At 35.6% G+C, this 26449-nt stretch overlaps 1 protein-coding gene across 5 annotated transcripts in view; it reads left to right on the forward strand.

Moving 5' to 3' along the window:
* Positions 1-26449, forward strand: part of USP34 (ubiquitin specific peptidase 34) — a 203004-nt gene that overhangs the window by 25163 nt on the left and 151392 nt on the right. For 4 of the 5 annotated variants that reach the window (XM_014532016.1, XM_005884578.2, XM_014532014.1 and 1 more), the window contains exons 6-18: positions 226-293; positions 3212-3404; positions 5163-5224; positions 10113-10194; positions 10282-10374; positions 10843-10968; positions 11154-11283; positions 11730-11765; positions 12111-12241; positions 12757-13367; positions 16344-16558; positions 20446-20561; positions 20657-20784. In XM_014532016.1, coding sequence (XP_014387502.1) covers positions 226-293; positions 3212-3404; positions 5163-5224; positions 10113-10194; positions 10282-10374; positions 10843-10968; positions 11154-11283; positions 11730-11765; positions 12111-12241; positions 12757-13367; positions 16344-16558; positions 20446-20561; positions 20657-20784 — 1991 coding nt within the window. The remainder of the gene's footprint in view (positions 1-225; positions 294-3211; positions 3405-5162; positions 5225-10112; positions 10195-10281; positions 10375-10842; positions 10969-11153; positions 11284-11729; positions 11766-12110; positions 12242-12756; positions 13368-16343; positions 16559-20445; positions 20562-20656; positions 20785-26449) is intronic. The other variant, XM_014532015.1, reaches the window with a different exon arrangement.

A 26449-nucleotide genomic window follows, 5' to 3' on the forward strand; every position in this document is an offset into this window, starting at 1 on the left:
ATATATATAAAATTCAAACACATACAGTATATATAAAATGTATATAGGTTAAATTAATTACTTGATAATGTGTATTTTATTGTTTCTTATCTTTTTCAAAATAGATAAAATGTATGTAGTTTAGATCCAACAAAATTCTAAATGATCTTGTTTTTAATTAAAGTGAAATACACTTGTATTCATATATTTATTATACATTAATGCCATCTTTACATTTCTTTATAGATTAGAATATGGCTACATATTCCCGCTGTCATGCAGCACATTATCCCTTTTAGGACCTATGTTATCAGGTACGTTTATAAAATCTTTTCTGCCTGATTATCAATGTAGTACATTTAAACAATTTATGACATAGTACAGAATCATATTGTTTCAAAGTCCTTTGTTTTCACATTCTTTTTTTTTTTTTTTTTAAATATATTTTATTGATTTTTTACAGAGAGGAAGGGAGAGAGATAGAGAGTTAGAAACATCGATGAGAGAGAAACATCGATCAGCTGCCTCCTGCACATCTCCTACTGGGGATGTGCCCGCAACCCAGGTACATGCCCTCGACCGGAATCGAACCTGGGACCTTTCAGTCCGCAGGCCGACGCTCTATCCACTGAGCCAAACCGGTTCCGGCTGTTTTCACATTCTTTAGAGAAAATTTTTATTCTCAGTTCGGTGTGTAGTATTTTTTATGCATATGTAGGTTTATATTTAATATTGCTTTTTAAAGCCATTTATGTCAGACTTTTTAAACATGGTATGTAAAAAGAATTAAAGAGATTACCATTGGTTACATGGGATTCCACTATATTCAGTCAACAATTATATGCTAAGTATTATGTTCTAAGCACTGGGGATGTAACAGAAGAAAAAAATTTTTTTGTGCAGCTATGTACAAAATGAATAAATAAATGATATAGTTCATCAGATAATGATTAGTATTAGAGAAAAATAGCAGCAAAGGTGGATTGAGAGTTCTAGAGAGTGGATCACAATTTTAATTATGGGAATAGAGAAAGTCTCATGGAGGAGAAGGTGACAGTTGAGTTTTGTAAGCCTCAGCCTAGGAAGGAAACATATGAAGAGGATAAAGAAGAATTGTATTGATTAGACTTAGAGTATGAACTGTTAAGAGTTCTAAGATTGTATTTCTTTATAATAATTTTAAGTTCTTTATACTTTTTTTCATTCATTTGCAAATAATTGGGTGTTTAATAATTTTTCATTGCTGTTTGAGTTGTTGGAGAAAGTGTCAGAAAAATAAACAGATAGTGATGAATGCTACACTAGTAAGGTAACAGTAAAAAGGTAAAGGGGGCAAAATATATGGCGACGGAAGATGCTTTGACTTTGGGTGTTAGGCACACAATTCTAGTATAAAGATCATGTATCATAGATGTGTATACTTGAAAACTATATAATCTTATTAACCAATGTCACCCCAGTAAATTTCATTAAAAAATCATTTTGGCTTTAATTGGATTATACGTTATAGGGGGGTTGGAATAGAAGACAGGAGACCAATTGAAAGGTTAATGCAGTAGTCCTGGAAAGAAATCATGCTTGCTTGTGCAAGGATTATTTGTGGTGATTTTGAAAATTGAGTGAATATAAGTGAAAATGAAATCTACAAGATTGGTGATTGTGGAGTTTAAGAAAAGGGTAGTATCATGGATTACACTTAACCCACACCCCTCAGTTTCTCTTTTGTGCTATATCATTAACTGAGATGTGAAAGACTGGGAGAGCTTAAAAGACTTACTTTTAATATGCTTTTAGGATGTTTAAGAGGTACTGGCAAATTGGGAGTATAAGTCTGTTATTTAGAACAACATCCTTAATTTAGAAGTTGTCAACATAAAGATAACACTTAAAAACCATAGGAGTGAATGGGGTTCTCTGGGGAGAGAATGTAGAAAGAGAATAGAAGTGATCGTAGGATGGAGCCCTGTGTCAGTTTGCTTTTGCTGTATAAGAAAACGGCTCCCAGCCCTGACCGGTTTGGCTCAGTGGATAGAGCGTCGGCCTGCGGACTCAAGGGTCCCAGGTTCGATTCCAGTAAAGGGCATATACCTTGGTTGCTGGCACATCCCCAGTAGGGAGTGTGCAGGAGGCAGCTGATTGATGTTTCTCATCATTGTTTCTAACTCTCTATCCCTCTCTCTTCTCTGGAAAAAAAAAAAAAATCAATAAAAAAATCAAAGTATATTTAAAAAGAAAGAAAGAAAGAAAACGGCTCCTAAACTTAGTGGCTTGAAATAACAGCTATTTAACAATTATCTGTTTGGCTAGTTCTCCTGATCTGGGCTGACTGGCTAGAAACTGGGTGCTTTAGGATAGCCTCACTCATATGTCCTGTGCTTGTCTGGGTGATTGGTCATAGTGGGGAAGAGAGTTGGCTAGATGTCATTTGGGGCATTGACCATATCTCTTTCATCAAGCAAGCTAACCTGAGTCACTGTTCATGGTGGTGGAAGAGCTCCCAGCGAGAGATGGCAAGCTCAAAGGCATTTGAAACTTCTGCTTACGTCATATCTCTTAATGTCCCATTGGCCAAAGGATGTTTCATGGCAAAACTGAGATTTAAGGGAGTAGTGAAATAGATTACAATGATACTGTTCCACTCTTCCTATCAAGAGGTGTAAAGATTTCTATATAAAGTGATGAGAGGAATGTGGGCCTTTTTGCCATCCATTACAAGCCCAGAGGATCCCTAATGTGGAGAGGTTAGATAGAGAAGAGAAACCAACCAAATAGAATATTCAGGGTCTGAGAGGAAAATCAGTGGCTTGTGATTTTTGGAAGGCAAAAAAGAATGAAGTTTAAAATGTTCACATTTAAAAGAATTTTGGCTGTGTATGGGAAGTAGATACACTGTTTATATGACAACAGCTGAAATTTAAAACAAGATGTATACATTGTAGGTATTAGAGAATAATAAAGCTTTACTGGAGGTGCAGGATCCTGTGTTAAATGACTTGGCTCTTTGCAGTTAATGATTTAAATTGGCCTTCCAGTAAAGCACACATTGCTAAAAGTCATAATTTTTGAACCATCACTTTGAAATAGTTTAAATTGGGAATGTTAATCCCAAGATGCCAGATTCTACCGTACTAAACATTTTGCATTTTGAAGGTTATGGAGTAAAGAAATAGTATTGAATCATTAAGTGGTCTTTAGAAATATTTTGCAAGTTTTTATTTCTGAAACATTTCAGGTATTTATGCAAGCTCTCTGATCAGGAGTTAAGACAGAGTGCGGCTCGCAACATGGCTGACTTAATGTGGAGCACAGTGAAAGAACCATTGGACACAACATTATGCTTTGATAAAGAAAGCCTAGATCTTGCATTTAAGTACTTTATGTCACCTACTTTGACAATGAGGTTGGCTGGACTAAGTCAGATAACGGTAAGTTATACTTGCTTTATTTTTGTTTCATTTTTTATGTTTAAGACTATCATCATCACCATAATAATGCCAACTTTTTACGGAGCACTTACCTTATGCAGGCATTGTGCTAAGTATTTTACATGCATTACGTTGTATGGTTCTTAAAAACAATTTTTGTATTTTCCCTATTTTATTTTTATATTTAATTATTCTTTGTTAATCCTCACCTGAGGATATTTTTTTCCATTGCTTTTTTGAGAGTGGAAGGGAGGGAGGGAGGGGAGGAAGAGGAGGAGGAGAAGGAGGTGAGAGAGAGAAAGAGAGAGAAAAACATCCTTGTGAGAGAGACACATTGATTGGTTGCCTCCTGCATGTGTCCCAACCAGGACCTGGATTTAACCTGCAACCTAAGAATTGCCCTTGACTTGCATTGAACCCAAGACCCTTCAGTGCTCTGGCCAACACTCAGACCACTTAGTCACACTGGCCAGGGCTGTATTTTCCCTATTTTAAATATGAAGATACTGAGGCTTAGATTTAGAAGGACTTACACCTTAGGCCTTTTTTATTTCCGGGTCCAACTCCTTCACTTTTTTTTTTTTTTAACTCTTCATTTAGAAATCAATGTTTTCAGAGAGAAAAAGAATTAGAGATTATAAATTAGGTACTTAATTCATTGTCCAGGGAGAAGCCACAAATTAATGGGCCATAGGCCAAATTTGACTAACAAAAATGTTCTGTTTGTACAGTAGCAAATATTGTTGTAAATAGGTCAAAATCTGTATTATTGACCTCTCTTGTGGGTGGGGTTGGGTGGGATGGGGAGGGAGTTGGTGTAGGGAGGAAGACTTGTTATCCTTGAGTCTGTATTGCATTAACAATTTGCTAGAGCTAAGTAATTAGCTGCACTCTTTAGAATGGATATGCTTTCTATAGTTTACTAAGGCCTCCCTTAACCTTACTTTTTATTTTCTGCCTGTTTTTATAGTGTAGTTATTCTGAAGTAGCTGGATTTTACTCATGTATTGGGCTTTGAGAATGTGGAAAATATTTGTTGACATTTTCCCAAATTAAAACTTTTCTTTAATTTAAATTCTTTATTGTTTAAAGTATTACATATCATGTTTTTCCCCCATTGACCTCTCCCTAGTCGCTCCCACCCCCAGCACATGCCCTCACCCCCCTACTCTCTGTGCCCATTGGTTATGCTCATATGTATACATACAAGTCCTTTGGTCCATCTTTTACTCCCCTCCCCCCTTCCCTCTTATTGGACAGTCTGTTTGATGCATCTGTGTCTTTGGCTCTGTTTTTGTTCATCAGTTTATGTTATTTATTATATTCCACAAATGAGTGAGATATGTGATATTTATCTTTCTCCGAATGCCTTATTTCACTTAGCATAATGCTCTCCAGGCCCCAAATTAAATCATAACTGTGTTTATTTAGTGGGCCTTTACAAAATTCTATGTCTTTAAGAACATATTGTTGCCTTGCATTAGGTCTTTGTGTTTTTCCATTATTCAGTTTTTTCTCTGTAGGGTGCATAGTGGAATAAAGCATAATTAATACTTGTGGAATGAATATATTTAATGTTTTAATATGATAAAGGAAATAGCCAGACTAGTTGAGAAGTGTATGTATCTGATTCTCTATTTAAATTTTTTAATTTTGTTCTGGTTATTGATTATGATCTGCAAATATCAAACCATGTTTCTTAACATTTGCTAACACATATAAGAATAATTTTGGCAAACTTTATTTTTCTAATTATAGAATCAACTTCACACCTTCAATGATGTGTGCAATAATGAATCATTGGTATCAGACACAGAAACGTAAGTAGGAGCATTACTTATACATAAATAATATTTAATGTGTGACTATTTACATGGTAAGTATAATTGTGACTATTCGATTTGAAGTGTTCACTAGAAATTCTTTGCTTTTTGGTTTCATTTGTGCAGTCTTAATAAGATTTCAGAATAACATATTGAAACATTTCTCCATGTTTTTTTAAAAGCATATACCAAGCCCTAGCCGGTTTGGCTCAGTGGATAGAGCGTCGGCCTGCGGACTCAAGGGTCCCAGGTTTGATTCTGGTCAAGGGCATGTACCTTGGTTGTGAGCACATCCACAGTAGGGAGTGTGCAGGAGGCAGCTGATCGATGTTTCTCTCTCATTGATGTTTCTAACTCTCTATCCCTCTCCCTTCCTCTCTGTAAAAAACCAATAAAATGTATTTTTTTTTAAAAAAGCATATACCAACATAGTGTTTATTTGCACAAAATGCAAAAGGATACTATTTACATAGGAGAATTTAGTAGTGAAGAATATGGTACGGATAGTTTTTAGAAAGCACACTTGATGCAGAAAACCTACAGCTAACATCCTACATAATGGTGAGAGGTTCAAAGCTTTTCCACTAAGATCAGGAGCAAGAAAAAGATGCCCCTCTCACCACTGCTTTTCTCCATTTTGCTGGAAGGTCCTGTCTAATGCAATAAGGGAAGATAGAGAAATGAAAGGTATACAGTTGGGAAGGAAGAAATAAAACTCTTTGAAAGATATTAAAACTTTGATAAAAGATGCCAAAGAACTAAATAAATAGGAAAATATTCCATGTCAGTGTTTAGGAAGACTCAACATTTTGAAGACATCAGTTCTTCCCATCTTGATATGTACAAATGCAATATAATCTCAGTCCTAGCAAGTTATTTTGAGGACATTCATGAACTGATTATATAAAGTTTACATAAGAGGCAAAAGATCTAGAATAACCAATACGTTACTGAAAGGAAAAGTACAAAATTAGAAACTTTGTACTTCAAGACTTACTGTACTGTGAAGCTACTGTAATCATGACAGTGTAGTTTTGGTCAAAGAAGAGACATCAATAGAGGGGCCAGAATTGGCTCATATTAATAGAGTCCACTGATCTTTGACAAAGGAGCAAAGGCAGTATAATGGAGGAATGATAGTCTTTTCAACAAATGGTGTTAAATAATTGGACAAACACATGTTAAAATCTAGACACAACCTTATACCCTTCACAAAAATTAATGCAAATGGGATACACATTAAACATAAAATGCAAAATTATAAAACTCTTAGAAAATAATGTGAGAAAACCTAGATGGCCTTGGGTATGGCGATGGGTGAACTATTGGTTACAATACCATGATTCATGAAAGAAAGAATTGATAAGCTGGATATCATTAAAATGAAAAATTTATGTTTTGCTGAAGACAATGTCAAGAGCATAAAAAGATAAGCCACATACAGGGGGAAAATATTTTCAAAAGACAAATCTGATGCTCTAGCTGGTTTGGCTCAGTGGATAATTAATGTCGGCTTGTGGACTGAGGAGTCCCAGGTTCAGTTCCTCTCCAGGGCACATACCTTGGTTGCAAGCTGGATCTCTGGTCCTGGTTGGGGTGCATGCAGGAGGCAACCAATCAATGTATCTCTCTCACATTGATGTTTCTTTCTTTCTGTCTCTCCCCCTCCCTTCCATTTTCTAAAAAAACCTATGGAAAAATTTGCTCAGTGAGGATTGATGACAAAAAAAATAAATAAATGAAATAAAATAAGTCTGTGAAAAGAAACATAAAAAAAAGACAAATCTGATAAAGGACTATTATTCAAAATATAAAAAGAAAGGAAAACCCAGTAATAAAACAAACAACCTGATTAGAAAATATGCCAAAGACTTTAAAAAAAATAGGTTTTTATTGATTTCAGAGAGAATAAGGGAGAAATAGAGAGTTAAAACATCATTGATCAGCTGCCTCCTGCACACCCCCTACTGGGGATTGAGCTCGTAATTGGGGCATGTGCCCTGACTGGGAATTGAACCATGACCTCCTGGTTCATAGTTCTATGCTCAACCACAGAGCCAGACTCTGGGCAGCAGACACCTTATCAACAAAGATAGACAGTCCTGGCTGATTTGGCTCTGTGGATATAGCGTTGGCCTGCAGACTGAATGGTCCCAGGTTCAATTCCGGTCAAGGGCACTATTAAAAAAAAAAAAAGTTGTACAGATAGTAAGTACATAAGCACAAAAAAAGATGCTCCACATCATTCTTTGTCAGGGAAATGCAAATGAAAATAACAGTGAGATTCCATTACACAACTATTAGGAATGCTCAAAATCCAGAATATTTAAACGACCAAATGCAGACAAGGAATGCTCAAAATCCAGAATATTTAAACGACCAAATGCAGACAAGGATGTGATGCAAGAGGAAGTTTCATTCATTGCTGGTGGGAATGCAAGAAGGTGCAACTACTTTGGAAGAAAGTTTGCAGTTTCATACAAAACTCAGCATCCTCTTATCGCATGATCCAGCAATCATGCTCTCTAGTATTTAAAGAGGTGGAAAACATGCCCACACAAGAACTTGCACACAGATATTTATAGCAGCTTTAGACATAATTGCCAAAACCTAGAAAGAACCAATGGCCGTTGATAAATGCAACAAATGGATAAATCTTATGTTGAGTGAAAGAAGCCAGTTTAAAAAAAAGTACATACTCTATCACTTTTTTAAAATATAAAATTTTAGAAAATGAAAACATCTACACTAATAAAAGACAAAGATGCTAATTGACTGTACCTTCGCTACGCCCACCAGACAATCAGAGGGACTATATGCAAATTAACCCAACCAAGATGGCAGTTAATTTGCATATACCGGCTGGGAGCGAAGACTGAACGACAACGTGGAAGCGAAGCGCTGCAGAAGGGAGCAAAGTAGAGGTGGTGGAGACAGGAACGGAGCCGAGGCGGGAGGTGGGAGGGAAACCAGCCGGGCGGCGGAACGGGAGCGAAGCCCGCCTCAGCGGGTTTTGCTCCCTTCTCTGCTTCGCTCCAGCCACAGGAAGCCCTATTCTTGCAGGAATCTTCCTGCAACGGGCCTCTAGTATATAATAATACAAAGCAGGTTGCTAGTTGGGGAATTGGGTTGTGGGAGCTGGATAACAAAAGGGGCATAGAGAAACTTTGGGTCGATTATGTATTATCTTGATGGTGGTGATTAATACATAGATACATACTTAAGCTTTAACTCATCAGACTGCACATTTCAAATACAGGGTTGGGCAAAAATAGGCTTAAAGTTGTTCATGTGGAAAATAATACAATATTATACAAGCACAAATTGTTTCACATACTCATAACTGTAAACTTACTTTTGCCCCACCCTATAAGTTCAGTATTAGATGTTATGTATATCTCAAAATTGTAAAAGACAACTGATAAACCCACACTACCTTATTGGGAGAACTAACATAAATAGGTTAAGTTGTATGCCAGTCAGTGAGTTATTTCTCTAAGAGAATAGCTTTTATTTATTTATATTTAAAATATATTTTTGATTTCAGAGGAAGGGAGGAGAGAGATAGAAACATCAATGATGAGAATCATTGACTGGCGGCCTCCTGCACTCCCCACAATGGGGACCGAGCCCGCAACCTGGGCATGTGCCCTTGGTGGAATCGAACCCAGGACCCTTCAGTCTGCAGGCCAATGCTCTATCCACTGAGCCAAACCAGCTAGTGTGAGAATAGCTTTTAGATAGTTCTTAAAAAATGAAGGGTAATCAGAATGAGTGTATATATCCCCTATGTTGATAGCAGTGCTATTTACAAAAGCTAAGATCTGGAACAGCCCAAGTGCCCATCAGTAGGATGAAGTATGAAAAAGATGTGGTATATTTACACAATGGAATACTATGCAGCTGTGAAAAAGGATTCCTTACTCTTTGAGACAGCATGGAGGAACTTGGAGAATATTATGTTAAGAGAAATAAGCGAGGCAGAGAAAGACAACTATCACATGAGCTCACTCATTTGTGGAATTTAATAAACAAAATAAACATGAACAAAACAGGTCCAGACACATGGAAGCATGGAATATACTGACGAATCTCAGAGGGAAAGGCGGAGGAGGGGGGGGTAATGGGAAGAGATTAACCAAAAAGTTTATATGCATATATGCATAACCCATGGACACAGACAATAGTTTTGGTGAACCCCTGGGGCGGGGGCGGGAGTGGGGTGAAGGGGGTCAATGAGGGGGAAAAAAGGGACATCTGTAATACTTTCAACAATAAAGATAAATTTTTAAAAAGAAGGGTAATCTAAAACCATTCTAAATTAAAAAAGATTATTTTTTTGAAATGATGGCTAAGATGTTGGTGAATGTACGTTGTTCTGAACGATCAGTTGATATCTTTGGACTACATTAGTGGAATCTTAGTATCAGGAAGGAAACTTGCAGCTTGGCTTGAAAATAATTTTTTCATCCTTTTGGTAATCTACATTCGGAAACCTTCCCTGAACACTTCAGTGCCTACTATGGAAATTAAAAAGTGGAAAGGCAAAGTCCTTGAATAGGAAAATACATCACTTATTTGGTTTTATACTTGGTGTTCTCACCTGTGTACTTGGAGTTAGTATCCTAACTTTCCAGGACTTTTTTTTTACTTGTTTATAAAATTAGGTAATATTATTATTTCTTTTATTTTGTTATTCTTTGTGTAGTAACCTAAACAGTTAATTGTGTATAATCACTTTTTTCTAATTTGTAGGTCAACAAATTGAGATTTTCAACTGTGTCTGCCTTTTAGACATGGGAATGAGTGATAACTAATGTTTTGTTGTTGTTTTTGATAACTAATATTTTTTAATGTATTAACTATTTTTTAAATTTGATTTTAGGTCCATTGCAAAAGAACTTGCAGACTGGCTTATAAGCAACAATGTAGTAGAACATATATTTGGACCAAATTTACATATTGAGGTTTGTGGATGATTATATGACTTTTCTGCTCTATTAAGACAGAAGAATATTTCCAAAGATTAACGATAGTAAGTTTTTCTTTTCCAGATTATCAAACAGTGCCAAGTGATTTTGAATTTTTTGGCAGCTGAAGGGCGACTGAGTACTCAGCATATTGATTGCATTTGGGCTGCAGCACAGGTAATATTAACATCTCACATTTATTGAGTACTTCCTCTTTATGTGTTCTAAGTGCCTTACTCCCCTAGGAGGTTAGTTCTGTTATCCCGTTTTATAGATAAAGAAACTGAGATATGGTTTGGCTCAATGGTTGAGTGTTGACCTACATTTTTATTTATTTATTTGTTTTTATATTAATGATATGTACATAAATTTAATTGGAATCCTTATAGTTAGAAAATTAAGCTAATGGTTTGTTAGGATAAGAAAATCCTGTTTATGTAGAATTTCAAAATTGTATGTACTGCCATTTATGATATTTGGTAATTAGCATTTACCAACATACTAAAAAATATTAGTGTACCAGTTACCTTGGCTTTTAAAACTATATAACTTAAAAAAGTATAAACTGCGTAACTTTTTTTGGTACCAAATTATTTAGTTATGTAGGGTAATTATTTTTGACTTGTTTCTACCTTTATTTTGTAGTTGAAACATTGTAGTCGGTATATACATGATTTATTTCCTTCACTCATCAAGAATTTGGATCCAGTACCACTTAGACATCTTCTTAATCTGGTCTCAGCTCTTGAGCCAAGTGTTCATACTGAGCAGGTAATTTATTCAAAACATAATGATAGTTAATTATTTTTCATGCACATTAAATATGAAAATTTATTTGTGTTCAGATAATTTAACTTGTAGCTTATTACTGTTAACATTTTAATTAGGCATAGGATATTAAATTTGTTATCATGTTGCCTAAAACCTCTAATTTCTACCTCTCTTTTTTTTTAAAGACATTGTACTTGGCATCAATGTTAATTAAAGCATTATGGAATAATGCACTAGCAGCTAAGGCTCAGCTATCTAAACAGAGCTCTTTTGCATCTTTATTAAATACTAATCTTCCCATGGGAACTAAGAAAGGTTAGTAAAGTATTTTAGTTGTGCAAAGTTTATAACTATAAAATATATTTTCTGCTTAGTAGTTCAGTTCAACCTTAATTTCAAACTAAGTTTGAGATGGACACTATAGTATTTGTGAAAGGGTGAATAAATTGGAGTTGCTTCATCTTTCTGGCTATAATTTCAGGCGTTTTATATGTGCTTTAATGTATATATAGCTTTCTAGGACTTTCTAAAACTTTATCAACTTTACCCCAATTTTTGTCTCCTGACATCATATACTACTCTTTTCTTAGGCTTTTCTATGCAGGGAACCACAACTACCACTACAGGTGGTGGAGACTTAACATTATTGCAGATTTCCCTACCTGTATCTTGTTGACTATGTAATAAGAACAACTGATAAGCTGTCCCAAAGAAGCCCAGTCATTTAGAATATTCCCTCCTGTTTTTTCCTTTTCCCTCAGAGGAAGAAGAGCTGAGAAGAGCAGCTCCATCACCTTGTAAGTTGAGTCTAGATGTGCATGGCGCCATGGCTTCCCTTTCCTAGAGATGATCACAGTTAACTGATTTCATGTATTTGTATCAGTCATAAAGGCCCTTTTGAGCAAAAGATGTATACCCTTAAGTAGTTATCCAACTCACCCTTTTGTTTAATAAACTGTTGGTAATCTTGACTTAATTGAAATCGTGTATATCCTCTTGGCAAATGTTAACATATTTACAGATTATATTTTTGGCTACTTAGCATGAAGCTTTGGTAAATCAAAGAACCAAAGGACTGTGCCATTCTGATAGATCCATGTTAATATAAAGTAGGAGTAAGACAAAAAATCTATTTAATATAGGGTCACCTGCAGCTAGTCCTCAAAGCAGTGATAACAGTGATACCCATCAAAGTGGAGGCAGTGACATTGAAATGGATGAGCAACTTATTAATAGAACCAAACATGTGCAACAGCGACTGTCGGACACAGAGGTATGAAAAAAGCCCCCCCCAAGTGATTTTTGGGTTTCTGCCATGTTTATCCTTTGAACTGGGAATATAAAAGGTGATCTATGTTCAGGCCTAATCTTTCTCTTATGTGGTATTATTGAGATCCTTTATTTTTTTTTGGTTGGAGTTTTTAATTCCATTTTGTATTGTTCTAAGGCAGCGGTTCTCAACCTGTGGGTCACGACCCCTTTGGGGGTCGAACGACCCTTTCACAGGGGTCGCCTAAGACCATTGGAAAATACATATATAATTACATATTGTTTTTGTGATTAATCACTATGCTTTAATTATGTTCAATTTGTAACAATGAAATTGGGGGTCACCACAACATGAGGAACTGTATTAAAGGGTCGCGGCATTAGGAAGGTTGAGAACCACTGTTCTAAGGAATGAGTCAACACTGTGGCAGCCTTTTAAAAATACGTGTTGTGTTAATGTCAGTTATTTTTTCTTACTAGTGTAAATATTTATTTAAATCTGTTTGTTTCTGAATACAGGAATCCATGCAGGGAAGTTCTGATGAAACTGCCAACAGTGGTGAAGATGGAAGCAGTGGTCCTGGTAGCAGTAGTGGGCATAGTGATGGATCTAGCAATGAGGTGAATTCTAGCCATGCAAGCCAGTCAGCTGGAAGCCCTGGCAGTGAAGTACAGTCAGAAGACATTGCAGATATTGAAGCCCTTAAAGAAGAAGATGAAGATGATGATCATGGTCATAATCCTCCTAAAAGCAGTTGTGCTTCAGATCTTCGGAACAGAAAGTTAGAAAGTCAAGCAGGCATTTGCTTAGGGGATTCCCAAGGCCCATCAGAGAGAAGTGGGACAAGCAATGGAACAGGAAAAGACCTGGTTTTTAACACTGAGTCACTGCCATCAGTAGATAATAGAATACGAATGCTTGATGCATGTTCACACTCCGAAGACCCAGGACATGATATTTCAGGGGAAATGAATGCTGCTCATATAGCACAAGCATCTCAGGAATCATGTATTACACGCACTGGGGACTTCCTTGGGGAGACTATTGGGAGTGAATTATTTAATTGTCGGCAGTTCATTGGTCCACAGCATCACCACCATCACCACCACCATCACCACCACCATGATGGGTAGGTCTACTTTAAAAAACAGCTAAATTTCTTTTAGGGAAGTAATTATGTCTTATTAAATTACAGTTATTATAGATCAGTGTTGTCCAATAGGTATATAATACCAACTACAAATGCATGCCACAAATATGCAATTTTTAATTTTCTGTTGGACACATTTTAAAAAGCAGAATGAGCCTGGCCGATGGCTCAGTTGATTGAGCGTCATCCCATATCGCAAAAAGGTGGGCTTGATTCCTGGTCAGGGCACATACCTAGTTAAGATTGCTGGTTTGATCCCTGGTAAGGGTGCATTGCATATGGGAGGCAACTAATTGATGTCCTTCTCCCTCCCTCCCTCCCTCCCTCTCTCTTTCTCCCTCCCTTCTCTTCCATCCTCCTCCATCCTCCCTTTCTCTCTCCCTCCTTCTCCCCTTTCGCCTCCTCCCTCCTTCTCCTTCCCCCTCTCCCTCCCTCTCTCCCCTTTTTTCCCTTCCCCTCTCTCTAAAATCAATAAAAATATTCTCAGGTGAGGATTAAAAAGGCAAAATGAAACAGAAGAGGTTACTTTTAATCATTAATTTTATTTAGAACAATAATATATAAGATATCTTCACATGTAACAAGGATAATAAGATTTTTCTTGTACTGTCTTCAATATTCTGTGTATATTCTGTGTATATTTTATACTTAAATCACATCTCAGTTTAGACCAGCCACTTTAAACAATTTCATTTTAAATTATAGCTGATGCGCAATATTATATTAGTTTCTGATGTACAGCCCCGTGATTAGACATTTATATAACTTACCAAGTGATCACCCTGATAAATGTAGAACCCGTCCGACATCATACGTAGTTATTATTGACCACATTCCCTGTGCTATGCTTTACATCCCTGTGACTATTAGTTTAAATCCCTTCACATTTTTCACCCATTTCCCCAACCTCTGTCCAATCACTCTGGCAGCTGTGTTTGTTTCTATGTATTAGGTAATGCTGCTACATCTACCTGACTTGGTGTAGAATGGCCTTTAAGAGAAACTTCAGCCTGGGACTCCAGGAGCCCTTTGTCTTAGCCACAATCCCAGCTGGTTTTTACAGCCAGAAGTTATGGGGACTTCTCTTCCAGCCACAGGAATCCTGAGCTGGGGGTTCTGATTGGGGTTGGAACCCATTGCTGCTTAGGGGAGACCTCTACAGCCAAGATATCCCTCCTCACTTTTAACTACCACACGTGGGTGTGAGACCAGCCTGTTCCATGTCTCTGCCCCTTTTACTATTCTGGACATGCTTTCTTGTTTATATCCTTAGTTATAGGATTTCTGTTCAGCTAGATTTCAGGTATTCTGAATGACCGATGTTCTGTAATTTAGTTGTAAATTTGATGTGCTTGTGGAAGGTTCCGAATACCACGTTTACTCCGCCATCTTGACTGGAACTCAGCCACTTTGTACGTGTGCAGTGGCCACATGTAGCTAGTGGCTCTCATTGGGCAATACAGATCTGTATCTTCAACTCCTTATAATAATTGCTTAAAAGCAGGTGTAAAATTGCTTTTGGAAATGTATATGAAAGTATGATAGTGAAACGGGAAACTTTATACATATCCTAATTTTAGGGTATTAATAAGCATAAAGCTTCTTGATTATTTGTGAAATACACCTATGGTATTTAATAGTAATAGTAATTCTGTCACTAGTGTTCTGATATTAATTTTTCTGTTCTTTTATTTTTTTATAAAATAAACAATACTACTTATGTCATTGGTTTATTGTGAGCATTTCATAGACTAATATGATTGGCATATAAGATCTCAGTATATGTTAGCTGCTATTTATTATTACTATCATTGCCCGTAGTAATGTTTGAGTTGATGAAATACAAACATGTGTTTTATCAGGATGAGTTTTCTTAGACTTGACAATTTGCCAGGCCTTTCACAATTTAATATGGTTGTTGGGGAGAACTACGTATTCATATATATTGCTACTTTATTTCCTTTGCTTTTTTATTCTTATCAGTAACCCATATGAGTTTAAGGTAATTTTTCTCAGCCTTGGCAGTCTTCACATTTTGGCCCAGATAATTCTTTGTTTTGTATTTGCACCAATGTGAATGCTGTCCTGTGCATTGTAGAATTAGTAGCATCCCTAGCCTCTATCCTTAGATGCCAGCATCATCTGTCCAGTTTTGATCACCAGAAATGGCTCTAGACATTGCCAGATGTCCCTCTCAGGGGCCAAAATCACTCTTGATTGAGAACCACTGATTAAGGTCTGACTTTATAGATAGGTATTCAAAGTTTTCTCCTTGAGAGCTCATACTGTTATATTGCAAATATCTTTTAGTTTTCCCAAACCAAACCCCCGTCTCACAAAACCTAATGATTTTATCTTTGTTAGCACTTTCCATATACTCTCCATATGGTACTACTACCTGTGAGTCTCTAAGTCTTGAACATTTTTTCTTCATGTTATTTTTTCATTCTTTTGTCTTTATATCAGAGTAGCCAGTATAGTATGTTTTAGAAGTGAGTGCTTAATTGGTGTTTATTGAGTTAAAAGTCCCCCAATTAATATTAACCACATTTAAATTGCTGCCTTAAATTGAAAATTTTTTTTTTCTGGTAGTTATCTCACTTGATTCTGTAGTTGTATAAGTAAATGTAAACAAATTTTAAGGTTCCTCACATTGTGATTTGAGTTTATAAAATAATTATGTAAAAGTAAGTTTACTGACCTACTCTGCAATTACTCTCTTTGAAGTGTGTTGATGAACCAGATAACATGTAGGTATATTGTAAAATTAATATATAGTTCTGACGTGGGTTTTTTAGTTTTTGTAAAGCTCTTAACATACTGTCTTATTAAAAAACAAATGTAGCTTTATTCTTGAGTGTGAATAACTTGTGCCAAATGTTTTGAGAGATATTTTTGTTATTCAGAAACTGTTTAAATATCTAATTAGTAACTTTGTGCTCTTCTGTGTTATAGGCATATGGTTGATGATATGCTAAGTGCAGATGATGTCAGCTGCAGCAGCTCCCAGGTCAGTGCAAAATCGGAAAAAAATATGGCTGATTTTGATGGTGAAGAATCTGGGTGTGAAGAGGAGCTAGTTCAGATTAATTCACATGCAGAGCTAACATCTCATCTTCAACAACATCTTCCCAATTTAGCATCTATTTACCATGAACATCTTAGTCAAGGTAAGGTTCTGTAGTCTGTAGTAAGTAAAATATATTACTTTCTTTAAAATAGGAATAATCTATATTACATTGTTAAAATGAATCAAAAGTTAATGTTACTTAAATGTTTTTGCCAAATAAGTTTTATGTGGTAGTTTTCTGTTTGAGTGAATTAAATTGTTATGAATACTCCATCACGAATATAAAGGCTGCAGTTCCATCAAGAGATACTTAATTCGAAGGAATATAAAAAATATGTATAAAAATTATAGCTTTGTATTTTAGAACATAAGTAACTTTATTAGATTTTATATTAAGCAGTCATAGGATCAGAAAGTAGGAGATTACACAGGATCAGATATTGCATAATTCCGTTTATATAAAATGTATAGCCTGGGGCTGGGGATAATTAGAAAATAAGAGGAGGGGTGACTGCTAAAGGGCAAGGTGTTTCTTTCACCTGGGATGATAAAATCTTCAAAAATGATGTTCTAATCACTCTAAATAAATCTAAAGTAATAGGACAGACCAGATTTGGAAGAATGGAGTTGAGAGGGGGTTAAAGAAGAATAGTAGAAAAAGGAGGAAAGAAAAAAATGAAGAGAAAAACAGTTTTAGAATTGTCAGTTTTAAGGTCTATATCCAACCTCTTGTTTGGTTAGGTGCCATCAGCACTTACTAGTCTATGAAATTGGTTTTGGGATGATAGTACATTGCAAACTAAGTAAACCTGGTCAATTAGATTTAGTTTAAAAGGTCATGATTAAACTTGGAGATAGAACTTGTGGACCTTGGCAACAATTTACTGATTTCAAATGTTACTTGTACATAACTTAGATAAGGTTACCTTTTTTAAAAATTGTGCTATTGTGGTTGCTGAGAACTGAATAGGTTAAGATTGAGGTCATTTGATTTTGATACTATATTAATACATTTTGACCATTCTTCTATTCTTAACTCATTTTCCTTTTATTAAGTAGTGTACATATTGTTTACTATATGGAGTTAGAAGTTGAGCAAAATTATTAAATGTATTAATGCTGTCCAAATTCACCTTGCAATACAATGTATTTAATACTATAAAGAACTCTTCCAACACATTAAGACACTCCAATTTGGAAATGATCAAAATATTTGAACAGTTAATACATAAAAGAAGATATAGAAATGGTCAATAAATACATTCAAAGATTCTCAATATCTCTAGTCATCTAGAAAATGCTAGTTAAAACCACAATGCTACACACCTGCTGGAATGGGTAATATTAAGGCTAATGATAATGAATGATGCTAAGGATATAGAGAAATTAGAACTCTTGTAAATTGCTGTCAGGGAGTATAGAAAAGTATGGCTAGTTTGGGAACGGTTTTATTAGTTTCATATAAAGTTAAACATGTACCTACCATATGACCTAGCAATTCCTGTTCTAGGTATTTATTCAAGAGAAATGAAAACATATTCACAAAAATATACATGAATGTTCATATCTGCTTCATTCATAAGAGCCTCAGCTGGAATTAACTGGTAGATAAATAAAGTGAATATTTACATAGTGGACTACTACTCAATAAAAAGGAAGGAACTACCAATACAGTGCAACACAGTGGATGAATATCAAAAACATTCTAAGCAAATGAAGTTAGAAAGAAGAGTATATGCTGTATATAATTTATATTCATTTCTATAATATTCAAAATTAATTTATTATGGTTGAAATCTACTCAGTGGTTACTTGAGATTTGGTGGTGGGGATTGATTGTAAAAGGTTACAAGGAAACTTTGGGGTGATAAAAATGTTCTGTATCTTATGCATTTATATTATATTTTAATAAAATTAATTTTAAAAAGTAAATACCAAAAAGTCAAGCCTCAGTAGTAAGGCAACATAATTAAAAAGTGGGGAATGATTTATTTCACAAAGAAGGTACATAAATGGTTAATAAGCAACTCAACATCAGTAGTTATTAGAAAAGTGCAAATAAAAACCACAATGAGATTCTATTGCACACCTATTAGATTAGCTAAAATTACAAAGGCAAGTACCATATGATTTCACTCATGTGGAATCTAATGAACAAACTGAATTAACAAAATAGATTCATAGATAGCAGGCAGATAGTTCTACGGGGAGGCTGCAGAGGTGAAGGGATTGAGTAAAAAAAAGAAAGAACTCATGGACACAGACAATAGTGGTGATTGCAGGGACAAGGGAAATGGATGGAGATGGAAGAGGGTATGGGGGGTTAAATGGTGATGGGAAAAAATAAATAAAATACTATTTGTAAAAATCTAAAAAAAAAACATTAACCTAATGGATGACTATTAAATACATATGTATGCATTTATTGTTCAAGACACTTTTAGAAATGGAATTTATATTACTGGGAAGCAAATTATTATTTTAAATGGAGCAGAATAAAGAATAGACTCTTAAAAAAAAAGTGACCAAAGAGTGTTGGGAGAGGATGTGGAGGAGCAGGAACTTGAACTCTTAATATACTGTTGGTGGGAATGTAAAATGGCACAGCCATGTCAGAAAAGAGTTTGGCAGTTTGTTTCTAGTAAATGTACATTTATTTACCTTTTGATCCATTAACTCCTAAGCATTTACCCAAGAGAAAGGAAAACATTTATCCATAAAAAGACTTGTTACACAGATGTTTATGGCAGCATTACTCACGTTAGCCCCAAACTGGAAACTATCCAAGTGTTCATTAACTGGTGAATGTGTAAACAAACGCACTATTTCCACATATGACATATTATTCTGTAATTAAAAGGAACACACTATTTTGATATGTGCTTCAAAATGGATTAACCTCAATGAACATTTTGCCAAGTGAACAAAGTTAGACATAAGACTATACCTACTGTACGATTCTATTTACATGAAATTTCTAGAAAAGGCTAATTTTTGGGGTTGAATAAAGATGGGGCTGAGGAATGAGAACAGGGATTAATTGGAATTGGGTATTAGGGAATGTTTTAGGATGGTGAAAGTGTTCTAAAACTGTGTTGTGTTGATGGTGTTACAATTCTTATTTTAATGAAATCAATGCATGAGTACAATCCAGTAGAGAAATTTCATCGTAAAGCTATTTAAAAGACAAAAGCAAAGGAGCTTTTTGCTTAATATAACAGAATTAGTGAGAATTTATTTAGCCTGGTACTCAGAAAGTATGAATTATTTTAATAGAGTTTTTGAATGTGAAGTTTTGGGTAAGTAATATCCAATCTAAGTTAAAAATTTTTTTAGTGTAAGAATATAAGACAACAATATAGAAAGTCAGTTAGAAGAATGTCCCTTGGCTATAGAATTATTTTATGTAAGTTGTCTTCTTTATGCTTAACACATTGTTTGCGGGTAGTTTTTATCGTGCGCTAACAGGTGGCACGTGGCGCGGGCCATTTTTGCTAATTTTTTGCGCAAATGGCAACGTTCAGTAAAATTACGATAACTTTAGTTTACGTATTTATGCGTTACCCGCATTCTACCGCTAGTCTATAAAAAAACGTATTAATACGTGTCCCGCGCTCTACTGACTACCAGTCAATGTAAAACGTATAAATACGTTTCCCACATACAATGTGTTAATTTGGGTTTTAAGTATTTATGTATAGTTCTCCTGACCTGTGAAAAAAACATTAAGTCATACTTAATTATAAGTAGTGAAGAGACTATGGAAAGAAAACTTCTCTCACTTTAGTCTAATCCAGCTTTAAACAATACTATTCTTTGCCATTCATAAAGCAACTATTGTGCTAATCTTGTATTGTTTTTATTTTGTTATGTAAAAAGATATTAATTGTTATACTTTTGATTTGTTAACTTTATGAATGCTATAATTCACATCACATTTTTAGTCAGCTGTCTTCCTCTAGAATGTGTTGTACTTTGCCCCCTCAGGACCTGCAGTTCATAAACATCAATTCAACAGTAATGCTGTGACAGACATTAATTTGGATAACGTTTGCAAGAAAGGAAACACTTTGTTGTGGGATATAGTCCAAGATGATGATGCAGTAAGTTATTTAATAGAACCAAAGACTGCAAAATTACTGCAAAATTACTGCAAAATGCCCTCAGAATAAATAGTAACTTTATGTATTTTTTGTAGGTTAATCTTTCTGAAGGATTAATAAATGAAGCAGAGAAACTTCTCTGTTCCTTAGTATGTTGGTTTACGGATAGACAGATTCGAATGAGATTCATTGAAGGTTGCCTTGAAAATTTAGGAAACAACAGGTAAATAGGAATTTAAAATTTTTTTTTATGTAGTAGTCAAAGTTCATTTTGTATATTATTGACTAGGTGTGGTGAAATCATAGCATTTATGTGCAATTATCAACCTATTTTTTAGTAATTGTGGTTTTCTTCATACTATGTTTAACGACTTCCTTTTCAGGGTTCATATTTTATCACACAGTCTTGCTTTTTTTCAGCACTTTATTTTATTTGGCATTCTTGATTAGATTCCCACCAAGAGAAACAAAGAAATAATAACACTCTCTTCTTGATTCTGAGAACATATTGGTGATTACTATGTGTTCACATTGCAGTTAAATGTTCTTGAACTGTGTCATATTACATATAAAGGAAGCTAAATAAGATAAGTAAAGTAAACTTAAGCTGAAATATAAACATTTTGATAATGGCATTGTTCTTTCATTTGGGTGGATCATTGTTCGTTCGTTTGTGTCTTGATTTTTGTAAAATATAAAGATTTAGGTTAGTGTTTTTTCTCTAGTTTAAAATTCTGCCCTATATTTATAGTCTCCTTATCAGCTAGAGCTCAAATGGTTACCACAGGTTTCTTGAATTTTATTTTTGGTTAATCCTCACTTGAGGATAATTCTTCCATTGCTTCTTTAAAAAAAAAAATATTATTGATTTCAGAGAAGAAGGGAGAGGAAGGGAGGGATAGAAATATCAATGATGAGAGAGAATTATTGATCGGCTGCCTCTTGCACGTACCCTACTAGGGATCGAGCCTGCAACCCAAGGCATGTGCCCTTGACCAGAATCGAACCCGGGACCCCTCAGTCCACAGGACGATGCTCTATCCACTGAGCCAAATTGGCTGGGGCCATTGATTCTTAGAGAGAGTGGAAGGGACGGAGGGGTGGGGGAGAGAGAGAAACATCGATGTGAGAGAGACACATTGATTGGCTGCCTCCCGCACATGCCCTGACCCAGGCCTGAATTGGGCCTGGAACCCAGGTACATGCCCTTCACCGGGAATTGAACCCGGACCCTTTTAGGCTGATGCTCCAACCACGGAGCCAAACTGGCCAGGGCTCTTTATTAATATTTTTTAACTTCTGTTCTATTGTATAATTTCAGGTTTTTCTTTTCTCATACTGCTTTGATGATGGTTTATTTTCTGGCGTAGTAAATTCAGTTATTAATATGTTATTTATATTAATATAATGTTTTCAGCTTACCTCTCCCAAGTCTGATATAAATGTCTAATTTTATTGAATATTTAAGTGCGTCCAAAAAATTTTTTTTTACCTAATTGAATTAAGACCTGTATATGTAATATTTTCTACTTTTGATCTTTAAAGAGCTAAAATTTGAACAATCAAATAGAAAATTGCTTTTTCATGCAGGTATGAGAAATCACTAATAGGACTTCTTTTAGTGGATCAATAGCCTCATTTAGCATATATTGCTTAAAAGGAATGTTGTTAATGGTTGGTTCATATTTCATCATTCACATAGGTATTATAGTAGTTAATTTAAAAATGATAATTATCTTTTAAAAGTCTTTGTGAAACCACCAAACATTTTTTAAAGTGGTTTTATACTTAACCAGAAACTAAGAGGATGGGTTTGGAATCAGACTGCTTGACCAACTTCACTTTGTGATTTTTGGTGCAACACTTGTATTTCCTATGTAAAAATGAGAATATTATTAGAACCTATTTTATAGGGTTGTTATGAGGATTAAATTTAAAAAATACATGTGAGGCAGTTATTGTCAATAGTTGTATTAAATGTTAATGCTTCTGCATTTATAATTATATATATGAAATGGTGGCTTTTTTTCTGTTTAAAAATGTTAATTGTAGAATATGTGAAAAAACAAAACACAAAGAAAAATTTAAACTATCCATAATCTCATAACCTCAAAGAACCATTTATATGACTTTATAAAAACACATATGAAGTTGTGTGTCTATATCTTTTGTTGGTAGCATGCTATACATTGTTTTTAATCTTTTTAAAATTATCATTTAATACTGTTTCTCCAATCTAAATATTTGTTCTTTTCCAACTGTGTGATAAAAACAGTTAAAATTCAAAGAATAAAGTGGTTTAATAAATTTTATATTCCTCATATGTGTATCTGCATACCCTGTGACCCAGCAATTTCACTGCAAAGTATGTGCTCTAAGAAATTCATCCCGATGGTTACCAAAAGACATTCCAGAAAGCACTATTCAAAATAACTAAATATTCTTTGTGTAACTGTCCAAATGCCAAAAAAGAATAGGAAGGAAAATCAAATTTTGCACTGTTGAGTGATGTAATGTATATATAGCAATAATAATAAATGAACTACAACTGCACAGAATAGTGTGGGTGAATCTCAAACACATAATGTTGAGTGAAAGAAGTCAGGTGATCTATCTTTAATTTTATAATGTTTAAGAACATGAAAACTATTATATTTAGTAGTCAGGATAATGGCTACTCTTGTGTTGTTAGTGTTGGAAAGGGGCACAATGAAAGCTTCTGGTATGCTGGTAATTTATTGATAGTACTGGTTGCACAGGTATGTTCACCTAATATTTTGAACTATTACTTAGATTTATATATGTTTTTGCATGTATGTTATACTTCAATAAAAAGAAAAAACTGAAAGATAAGATATCATGTAGTCTTTTAGAGTCTTGTTTTCAAAGATTATATAATAACACTAGAGGCCCGGTACACGGATTTCGTGCACTCCAGGGGGCCCCTCAGCCTGGCCTGCGCCCTCTCTCAGTCCAGGAGCCCTCCGACTGGCGGGAGCAGGCCTAAGCCGGCAGTTGGACATCCTTAGCACTGCCACGGAGGCGGGAGAGGTTCCCGCCACCGACCTTGTGCTCACCAACCGTGAGCCCGGCTTCTGGTGCACTGACCACCAGGGGGCAGCTCCTGCATTCGCATCTGCCCCCTGGTGGTCAGTGCATGTCATAGCGACCAGTCGTTCCGACGTTTGGTCGATTTACATATTAGCCCTTTATTATATAGGATGGGCATATATTCATAGGCCAATTTACTAAAAAAACTGCAATCAATATGAGATTGTAAATGGTTATTTTCTGGTAGGACTGAGGTGGTGTTGTTTTTTCTTTATGCTTTTCTGTTTTCCATTTTTCCACTATTAGCATATTTTTCTCATAAAAGGACAAAAGGAAAAATATGTGTATAAAATGAAAATTGTCAATCTGGATCTCTTATTAAGCTTGAATTTGTCTACTCCCAAATTGGTTGAAGATGAAACATTTTACATTTGTTTTGAGGCATTCCCTGCACACTAATCATGTAATGATTGAAAAAAAAATATTTTCACTCATATTTAGAGAGAGAGAGAGGAAATATCCATGTGAGAGCTAAGCATGATTGCTGCATCCTACACGTTCCCCACTGGGGATGGAACCGGAAAACTGAGCATATGCCCTGACCAGGAATCAAACTGGCAACCTTTTGGTATAGGGGACAATGCCCAACCAAGTGAGCCACACAGGCTAGGGCTCACTTAATGAATTTTTTAATGGCTTCAAACATAACTATTATGTTGAAGTTAATTTTGCCCTCAGACTTTCCTCCTCAGAGGGTTGCTATATCATGCTAGTCTTACTATAAAAGACATTAGTCATATGTGACAATACATAGAACATAGCAGCATTTTTCAGCCAATGATATATGCAACATATGCAGTATATCAGCTGCACTTACTGAAGTTACCATCGCAAGTGGAAAAAAATAAGTTTGAAAATATTTTAATCATCACTAGTCTGTGTTTCCTGATAAACCATTGGTTTTCAATGGGGGTGATTCTCTCCACTTTGTCCCCAGTATTTATGTCTGGAGATACTTTTTTTTCTTTTTCCTTTTTTAAAAATATATTTTTATTGGTTTCAGAGAGGGAGAGAGAGAGAGCAATATCAATGATGAGAGAGGATCATTGATCAGCTGCCTCCTGCATGCCCCACACGGGATCGATCCTGCAACCTGGGTATGTGCCCTGACCGGGAATCCAGCTGTTACCTCCTGGTTCATAGGTCGACACTCAACCACTGACCTACACTGTCTGGGCTGGAGATACTTTGGATTGTTACACTAATGAGTAGGTTTAGATGTGTTATTACTAGTACAGGCTGGAGTTGCTGCTAAAAATGCCTGCGTAATGTTTCTCTGTAATATTCAACATGTGCCTTGTGCACATTTATCCCTAGGCAGATTCGTTTATAACGCACATCCTTCCAGGCAGAGGACAGCCCTGTACAACAGAGAATTATATGGTCCAGAATGTCAGTAATGACATCAGAGTTGAGAAATCCTATTCTAAACACAGTAACACAGTTTATCATCACAGTAAGAAAGAAACTTGCACAAGTGTGCTCATTAAATAGGAAAGTTCTTAGTTATGTTAAACAATGGGGCAGTGTAACCTTAACACATTTACCATTTTCCTTACATTTGACAAAAATCAGAGGTTTACTTCTTGATGGTGTTAATTTTTTTTGTACTTAGAGTCTTTATGTTTCTTTTTATTTCTCTATGCTAATCTTTTTATTTTCTATTCAGTTCCTCACTCTCCACGGTTTATAAACCTGTCAGCATTTTTTGTGATCTTTTGCTTTTCTGTGGTCATATTCCAACTAATTTTATAAAATGAACATAGTTATTTTTGAACAATAATTTTGACTCATTACTTCTCAGGAAACAGATCTGAAGAAGAAACTTAAGTCTTCCATACTCGCCTATAATTCTATCATTTATATGGAACCATTGCAAACATTAAAAAAAACAAGCCTGTGTAATCTTTCTCTGTAATATTTAACACTAGAGGCCCAGTGCACGAAAATTGTACACTCGGGAGTGTCCCTTAGCCCAGCCTGTTCACTCTTGCAGTCCAGGAGCCCTTGGGGGATGTCCGACTAACGGCTTAGGCCCGGCAGTCGGACATCTTTAGCGCTGCCAAGAAGGCAGGAGAGGCTTCTGCCACTGCTGCTGCACTCGCCAGCCATTAGCCCGGCTTCTCACTAAGAGTGCTCCCCTGTGGAAGTGCACTGACCACCAGGGTGCACCTCCTGCGTTGAATGTCTGCCCCTTGGTGGTCAGTGCATGTCATAGCAACCAATCGTTTCGCTGTTCGGTCAGTTTGCATATTAGCCTTTTATTATATAGGACAGTGATGGCAAACCTATGACATGCGTGTCAGAGGTGACACGCGAACTCATTTTTTTTGGTTGATTTTTCTTTGTTAAATGGCATTTAAGTATATAAAATAAATATCAAAAATATGTCTTTGTTTTACTATGGTTGCGAATATCAAAAAATTTCTATATGTGACATGGCACCAGAGTTAAGTTAGGGTTTTTCAAAATGCTGACACGCTGAGCTCAAAAGGTTCGCCATCACTGATAGAGGATGTGCCGTGTGCACATTTATCCCTAGGTAGATTGGTTTATAAGGCACATAACATTTCCGCAGTGCAGAATGTTTAAAGTTACATGCAGAAACACGTGGTAGAATGTGTTTGCAGAATGTTGTCATGATGTGAGAGCATGAGGCAGAAAGTAGCTCCCACAATATTATGAGCTTAATGTTTGTACCAAGGATGAGTGAGATAAGACTGCTGCCCAGTGAGTAGAGTAGAAATGTAAGGGTTGGGTGGTAGTCAGCCCCGTTA

This window comes from Myotis brandtii, unplaced genomic scaffold, assembly GCF_000412655.1.
Source record: "Myotis brandtii unplaced genomic scaffold, ASM41265v1 scaffold84, whole genome shotgun sequence".
Lineage (NCBI taxonomy): Eukaryota > Metazoa > Chordata > Mammalia > Chiroptera > Vespertilionidae > Myotis > Myotis brandtii.